The following is a 9,185-nucleotide window of genomic DNA, read 5'->3' as shown; positions in this document are numbered from 1 at the left end:
TATATATATATATATATATATTTACCTCTAGCCATTGTTGACATGAAAACCTTTTGGAACCGAAAACGTAGCTTCAGTTCTACGAGTTTGAGAGCTTCTAATGCCTCCTTCCAGCTTCTGAATGATGGTGTAATATAAAAGAATAGACAGAATGGCATTAGGGACCCAAACAATGTTCCTTTTATAAGCTCGATCCATCACCGATTCTTTTCCGTAATTGTAGGCATTATGGACCATTCACAGCAAATTCCAAATTGGCTAGCCTTATTATTGGAAGCGCAAATCATTGATTAATGGAAGTTTTAGGCCACACACATGATTTTCCTTAATTAGAAATGGAAGATTTCCACAGTAATAAGATGTAAGGTTTGAGAATATAATATATGAAAGGACAAGCTACAACTGTGAATCCATTATTGTGACAAATTTTGAGAAGTTCATTCTGAAATAATTAAATACACCAGGATGTAAATTAAATTACTATAAAAACGATGACAAACAGCTGTTTTGTATACATTCCCATCATTTTGTAAACAACAATGTTTTCTGTCAGCATACTTTCACTACAATTTTGTTGATAAATTCAGACATATTGGACGTACTGACAAAGCTATAAGGGCCAAAGGAACAAAAGCGATTTTTACCTGCTACCGCCGAATTAAGGCAAAATAATAAATTGAACACCTAAGCATCCTATTGACTACCTTCAATAATATTATTTTTCCTCAATCATTTATTTCTTCTTCGGCACTTATTCTATGCGAATTTCCAAGAGGTTAGGGAATGGATTGGTGTTCCTTTCCATCCAACAACCATTCCCTTCCCATTATGTTCAAGTGTGCAGGAGCTTCCATATACAAACCAGTTGAGAACTAAATTAGCTTGATACCAAGATGACTCGTTGAGTTCAATTTCTATCATTCTAAATCTTTCAAAAAATGCCCTCCACACATCATTTTTTACATTTCGAGTGGTTCTCTCCTGACCCTCAATTGCAACTGTGTTCAGAATCCCTTCAAGATTCATTCTGTATTGATTGCTTCGCTCCAAGCAATCAAAATAAGCACTATAAAACAAGAATGCCTCAATGAAGCGATCCACCAATGAAAGAGAATTATGATTTGCCTCTACTTCAATTACGACCACTAGGACAGGCCTAAGCCTTCTTATTGCTCCCATTACATTTTCTACGCAATCGGGTCTTGATACCATTGACCTCAACATCAAAAAGGAGTAAACAACCACAGTTTCACTAGCTTCAACATTTAAGAGATCTTCCTTGGAGTTTCTCATGTCTGTAAGATATACGGCCTTGAATGAGAAAGGCAAATTCAAGGACTCGGCAAAGCTTAGTAGTCTCTGGCCAGTTTCTTTAATATAATGTTGATCAGTTATTCCAACTGCAGTTATTTTAAGATGCTTGATCAAGTGCTCAAGCCGCTCTGAAAGTCCTTACATCAAGGCTGTCCATTGAATTCCACTTCTTATTTGAAGATCAATCAAATGAATCTTGCTATTTGTTCTCAGATTTTCAATTATGCTTTGTATTCCAGCAAATTGCATCACTTGTGTGAAGGGCAGTTCTTTGTGGGATGCCACGAAAAGCAAGGCTCTTTACGGTGTTCACTGGTTGCTTTGTTTTCTCAGTCATGATTCTCCCAATTTCTCTATGCATTCTCTCTCAAATAGCTATTGCAAAATAATAGGTAATGCGTTGGATTGGAGTGCCTGAATCAGACACCATCAAGAGGCAACGAGTAATCATTTTACTTGCAAAGTCAAAATGTTGATAGCCCACATTTTCTGCAGCTACAAGGAGAAGATATACAAGTTCCATATCCCTTGCTTCGTCTATGGAAAGGCCTGAGAAAGGAGCCGTAAGGGTGGATAAACATGGAAATACCATCTTCCTTGTCGATAGAAAATTGGATAAACCTTTCTCTAGCCACCCTCAGAATTTCCTCCATCGTTAATTTCTAGCCAACTACATTATTCTCACTTCTCAAATTATTGAAAGTCTCTTCACTTGTTTTTTTGAGACCTCTTTCGTAATGGGGCTGGAGCTCCACTGATGATGAGGAAAATGAAAATGCCTTATCCTTAAGGGATTTCCCAAGTTCTAAAACTTGTGATTGAACTTCAAAGGGCATGATCATGTGGTCATTCTGCTTACAATTATCTGGTTGTTGATTTCAAAACAATTGAGATTTCTCCTCCATGGTATTCTCTTGACAAGAGCCATAAATAGAAGAAAACAAATCCATAAATTCACAATCTTCCATATCAAACAATGGATCTTGTTGACTCTTGGTAATGCTGCCTCTTTTCCAGACCTGATGACTCACTGAAATGAAATGAGGAGAACAATGTTTCCGCCATTCGCAGTCACACACACACACACACACACACACACACACACACTATTATCAGACACTCAGTGATCATTAATCAAGCTATCTCCAACCAATGTAAGTGGCATACTACAAAGAATTCTCTTTATGTATTTCCTTCACCTCAGAGGAAGAAACTGAAGATAAAGTTGATGTGTCCATTGCAGGGACAAATGCATTAGTTTAAATAAAGGCAATCATCTAGGCCATTTCATATATTTTAATCCACGAACAAGTTCGGCCAAGTAAATAGGACAATAGTATGTAATTAATTAAAGAAAAATATGATTTGAAGAAAGAAAGAACAGACAAATAGAGGGTAACAAATGAAGACAGATGGGGCGCGATTAGGGAACAAGAAATACTCATAGAGCAACTATGAAATATTCTGATATGAGAATAGGAAAAGAAATTTATTCATATAATCTTTAATATGTACATATCAAATTCATTATCTATTTTTCCATAATGGAACTTTCATAAATAGGTCATGAGCTTTGTCTACTTGTACTACGTTGAACTAATTCTCCAGAAATTTCTGTTTCCTTTCTCTGACCAATCGTTCTCTTTCTTTTTCTTCGTTTCTTCTAGATTAAGTCACGTGTCCTCATATATGATTGTGCTGATTGATAAGAATTCAAGAATTATATGGATCCATTTTTGGGTTCTCACATCTCTTTTAACTTTCACATTAAGCATGAATTCATACTGACAGAATGAAGTACGTACATACATACATGCTATATAAACAAGAAATGACAAAGTTATATACTCGGAATTAACAATAAATTGGCTTATTACCTTACCTTGTAAGCGACAAAATGTCTCTCGTCTTACATTTTCCCAATGGAAGATGGGGTAGGCTGGAGGCCAATCAAAATGGACTCATCAATACGTGTTCTTTATTCCGATTATTTTTACAATTAATAGTTTAAAAAACGGCATATTTTCATAATAACCAAGGTGAAAAGGCAGGTTCATTTAATTTGTTAATTTAAAAGGTCTTCTCTGTAGATTAAACATCCATGGCAAAAAAATCTACTACTTCCGAGTGCACTGAATTAAGATGGTGATAGCATACAAATTTCCAGAGAATTTCAAATTTTTATTTCCTTGAGAAGAAACGAGGACTGGATATATTTGAAGTATGTTTGGTGGAGATAATAAATTATCAAATGAAAAATGTCAAAATCGCACTGCAACTCTATATTCTTAACACTTCTCATTTGGCAAATACAATGATGAAAAACCCAAGAAGAAAAGTGAGACAAGTCATGGATGAGGATGCCCTTCGCTCTACAAGTTCTAAGTCCACCAGAAACTCATGCATCCAAGAAAAAGTTCATTCTACTCAAATGTTCATGTTTACATGTGTCTTTTTGGGTCTAAAATCATATATCTTGTTTAATCACTAAGAATTCTTAAATCGTGTTCTTTAAGATCTTCCAAAATTTCTTGATTTTCTAGGAGTGGCTAAGAGGGTAGTACTGGCTGTAAAACTAGGAAGAAAAATGATAAAAGTGTAGCACCTCCTGATTGTTGGTCTTGGATGAAATATGGGTAAAAATCCAAGGATCTTTTTTATCCCAGGTTTATTTTCCTTCACCATTGTGCTTTTCTTCTAAGCTCCACAATAGAGATAATTAATTATTTATTGCTTATTTTAAGTGAATTTCTTCAAGCACAACCTCAGTTTTGCTGATCTTTGCCTTTCAGAAAACCCCGACAGTGAGTTTTAAGGTAGATGGAGAGTATTTTTGGTATGAGAAAGACAAAGCCCGTAAAATATTGTAATGCAGTTGCTTTACGTGCTTCTAATTTTATTGCTTTTGGAGTTAGTGATTAAGGTTTAGTCCATAACAACAACCCCTGAATTCCAACATGCAGACGTATTTTTGTTGGGCTTAATTACAAATGCAGCACATCAAATGGTTGTTCTGCCAAAAAACAAGTTGAGAAATGCAGATCAATAGATGCATTGATGCTCATTATCACCTACACATCTTCTCATAAGCATCTGGCCCCTGGTTATTCATCCACCTACTACAAAGAAGAAAAGGAAAATCTAGTCCCTATACTCATTGATGCTCAACCCATGACGCCACAGCAAGAACAGGCAGTACAACTAAAACAGCAGCAAATCTCACACCGAAGATGAAAATCATTTCCACATTTCCCAATCTCCATGCCATTTTTCTTCTGTCATCGATCAAGAAAACAACCCTTTTAGGTCCTTAAACAGTCATTGGTACATCATTTCATCTTGTTAATCCAGGTATGCCCGGTGTACATGTATTTGTTACTTGATCTTTGTTTGCCCAGATATGCTTGGTGTACTTGACATGAATTTTTGATCTATGGAATTTTATATTTACTGATCAAAGCCTTCGAGGAAAGGATCCTTGTAAACCTTTCTTGATGCAAGCTTGCATTCTAAGTGTTATAAGATCTACTTCATTTCTATTGAGCACTTGATTCTAATGTATCTAGAATAAGTGATTGCTTTAGGGCAATATATAATATTTCACTACCTTCTCCTAATCAAAGCAACTAATCGAGCCTTATAGCACTCAAGAGAACCATCAGAACGAAGTTTAATGGAATACACCCATTTACTGCCAATAGGTTTCACAGTTTGTGGACATGGCACAAAATCCCAGGTCTAGTTGGCCTCAAGAGCCTCGAGTTCTGCTTTCATCGCCTATTGCCAACATTCATGTTCCATAGCTTGTCTATAGGAGGAAGAAATAGAAATCGAATTAAGTGTAGTAGATATAGAACTATAGGTGGAAAAACCATACCTATCTGGTGGTCAAGAAACACGAGAAGTACGACGAAGAGCGACAGGAGGCGACAAATCATCAGGTGCAGACTCGAGTTCTGCTTTCATCGCCTATTGCCAACATTCATGTTCCATAGCTTGTCTATAGGAGGAAGAAATAGAAATCGAATTAAGTGTAGTAGATATAGAACTATAGGTGGAAAAACCATACCTATCTAGTGGTCAAGAAACACGAGAAGTACGACGAAGAGCGACAGGAGGCGACAAATCATCAGGCGTCGTAGTTGGAGGATCAGAAGGGCTGGGAAGGACCGTCGTCTAAGAAAGAAGATCTAGATTAGTGATAGATACAGCATCCCTGCAGTGTAAACATAGCCGGGTTTGTACCGAGATGGTTCTAAAGGGAAATCAGGTAAGACAAAGAACACAAGGGAAAACAACAGTTTTTGAACAGAAGAATGATTGTTTGTCAAAAAAAAATTAACATTACGAGAAATTTGAATTCGTTGCGATGTAGGATCATAACAGACGTACCATTTTTGAGTCCCACCATTAGAGGTAGGCGCGAATCGATTCGGTCCGGTTCGAAAAATTTAACATTACGAGAAATTTGAATTCGTTGCGATGTAGGATCATAACAGACGTACCATTTTTTAGTCCCACCATTAGAGGTAGACGCGGGTCGATTCGGTCCGATTCTCTTTAGAATCAAACCGAACCAAAATTTTCGAGTATCTAGTAAATAGAACCGTCGGGTCCAAATATAATTATGGAACCATTTGGGTTCGGTTCCATTCGGTTCAGTTCGGTTCGGTTAGGTTAGGTTCCGTACTATAATTAAATTTTTTAACATTTATAACAACATTATATAAATATAACTAATAACATATTCAATGGTTTTGGAATGTCAAAGACTAATAGATTACCTTGTTCAAATGATCGCTACGGTCAAAACTTCGATCGGCAGAGGAAACAGCTTCGATTGGAGGTCACAGTGTCGGCCGACGATTGTATAGGTTTTGAAATGTCAGCGAAACTGCGAGAGTGAGTGCGAGAGTCAAGACAGCGTTATGCAGTTTAATGTAGATATTTAGGGTTATTTAGTGGGTTGGATCTTTGTTTGGCTAAGAAATGAAACAATAAAATGGGTAATTGGGCCAAAAATTAAAAAATTAGAAATGAAACAAATTATTGGGCCAAAAATTTGAATTCAGAAATTGTTAATTTGTTAATTTGTTTAAAAAAATTAAAATTAAAATAATTTGATTTTTTCAATATAAAAAAAAATTAGAAAAATTCGGTTCTTATTAGATTTTTCAGTTCTTGATCTAGAACCAAGAACCGAACAGTACCTGTCAGTTTTCAATTCAAATACCCATTCGGGTACTTAATTTGACAAGAACCATAGAGTTCGGTTCAGTTCGGTCCGGGTTCGATTCGGGAGATTAGCCCAGCCCTATCCACCATATCCTAGAAAGGCACACTTGACAGATTGAGGGGTAAGCTTTGTCCTTTTCATGTGATTGCAAATGAACAAAACATACACACCCAAAAGGACGGAGATGAGAATATGTACGATGATGACCAAAGATTTTAAAAAATGGAGAAACATTATTAAGAGTGGGAGAAGGTAATCGGTTGATGAGATGCACAGTGTAGACAATGCTTCACACAGAAAATAGGAGGGAACAGAAGATTCAATCAAAAGAGCTCTAACCATATCAAGAAGGTGACGATTCTTGTGTTCTGCCATGCCGTTTTGTTGAGGGGTAGAAGGGCAAGATCGTTGAGAAATAATACCTTTGATTTGTAAGAAAGATTAAAAAGTACTAGACATATATTCACCTCCCGAATCGGATCTTAAGACTTTGATCGATGAGGAAAATTGATTGCTAATGAGAGCAAGAAAGGATTGAAAAGCAGAGAAGACCTCACTCTTTGCACGAAGAAAATAAACCCATGCAAATCTACCATAATCATCTATAAAAGTAACAAAGTATTTATAATGAACATGAGATACTACAAGTGCAACACCCCATACATCACTATGAATAATATCGAAAATATGTAAAGCACGGGAACCACGAGACAAGAATGGTAGAACTTTACTTTTAGTCAGTTTACATGAAGCACAATCGAGAAAGATAATTGAAACAACATTTTTATTACCAAGCAAACCCGAGTTTAACAAGTGTTGCAGCACATTTGAATTGGGATGTCCCAATTTTTTTATGCTAATTAAAAATAGCTAAAGTGGTAGAATTAGAAAAGAAAAAAAAAATGGAACAAGCGTGAAATAGGAAACAAACGTCCCTCTTTAGGCCCCTTCACGATTGTCTTTCTAAACACCTGATCCTATACATGACATATAGAAGAAGAAGAAAAAATAGGACAATTATTATCAACAAGTTGCTTAACAGATCAAAAATTAGTTGGTAAATCAGGAGAGACTAAAACGTTAGACAAATTTGGTGATATATCCCCCACGGCTGAAATAGGAAGGGTGTTACCATCAGCAATGTGCATATTGAAAGGTCCAGTATATGGTCTAAGGTTACTAAGCAACAGAGGATCGCAAGTCTTGCGGTCTGAGTCTAATAACCAAGAAGAACAAATAGATGGTCTATTTCCTGAGACTCCCAAAGCAGACAAAGCAGAGATAACCATTTGTTGAACAATTTCAAGAGTTATGGGAGTCTAGCAAGAGTTGGGAGACGCTGGAACTTGAACAGGAGCAAGTGGTGAAGTAGAACTAGAGGCTAAAGTGGCGGCAGCAATATAATTTGCTCCAATCTTGCGTGAAGGACCAGTGGGACACTCCTTAATATCATGGCCAGACTTCTCTCAATAATTGCAAATTTTTCTGGGACACTGAAGAGTCATGTAATCAAATCCTTTATAGCTATAACACTGCACACCAAACATATATCGAGACTTGAATTTTCCTTTAGCACATAAGCAATAGGAGCCGATGCTACATGATTCAGCTGCTATTCCAAAGAATTACAAGTGATAAGACTCTGCTCCTCCTCCAATAATTTACCTAAACAACAATCTAGTGATCGAATAGACTCACGATTCATAAGGCTTAAGACATCAATGTATTGGCAACTAACCAGAAAAGAAGTTCAGGAAGACCTAATGAAAAGAGGAAGCGATCATCATCTAAAGTAAAAATGATAGTGAAATGTGGACGTTGTGATGAAAACGGTCACAACCACCGATACTGATAATGCAGTACCTTGGTTCCATTAGGTCAAAACAAATAAAAAAACAATGTAAATAACTACGAAGTACACTGAGAATTCACTGTAACCATTTTGAAAGTATAGTTATATGATGATCTCTTTATTAATTCATCGAGCGATTGCAAATGAACTTTGGTATAGCATGTAACATTATGTAGATATTCATTAAAATAATTTGTAACCTGAATAACATCATTATATGATTTGAATAGTACCAAAAAGTGATCCACGGACTGATATTATGTGACACTAACATTACAATACGAGTCTGTAATGGAATCAGGAATGTGTGAACTAATTACAGCAATATGTGATGAATTCAAAATATAATGTGACCTATAAAGAATGATCGATGGATCAAATGTGACCTAAATGACATCATTAAATGATTTTAACAGTACCTTGTGGCGAATTGAAAATGTAATGTGACCTATGAAGAATGATCTATGAAGCATATGTGAGTTGAATGACATAATTATATAATCCGAATAATACAAATGTGGGACCTGTGACTAATACTTTGTGATCTAAGCATTACAACATGGGTATTGTAGTGTAATTATAAATTTGTCGTAGAACTTATTGTTACACATAGGTCACAAACGCAAATTTCCAGCACAACTTCTTTGTACACAAGGTCACAACTCATTTGAATACAAGGTCACATAGGTCACAAACACATATATTGTGCAAAACACAAAATACATTCATTGTACATCACGTGATTGTGTGTTCGTCAAATAATTATTATTACACAAAATGTCA

General features: G+C 36.1%; 1 protein-coding gene across 1 annotated transcript in view; it reads right to left on the bottom strand.

Annotated features, from left to right (window-relative positions):
• Nucleotides 1-19: 19 nt before the first annotated feature.
• Nucleotides 20-9,185, bottom strand: part of LOC111388316 (DELLA protein RGL2-like) — a 14,211-nt gene continuing 5,045 nt past the window's right edge. The window contains exon 2 of the mRNA XM_023012995.1: nt 20-3,253. Coding sequence (XP_022868763.1) covers nt 757-1,293 — 537 coding nt within the window. The 5' untranslated portion in view covers nt 1,294-3,253 and the 3' untranslated portion in view covers nt 20-756. The remainder of the gene's footprint in view (nt 3,254-9,185) is intronic.

The sequence above is a fragment of the Olea europaea genome, unplaced genomic scaffold (genome assembly GCF_002742605.1).
Source record: "Olea europaea var. sylvestris unplaced genomic scaffold, O_europaea_v1 scaffold4864, whole genome shotgun sequence".
Classification (NCBI taxonomy): Eukaryota; Viridiplantae; Streptophyta; class Magnoliopsida; order Lamiales; family Oleaceae; genus Olea; species Olea europaea.
Note: the sequence above shows the minus strand (reverse complement) of the source record. Positions and strands in the feature narration are given on the sequence as shown.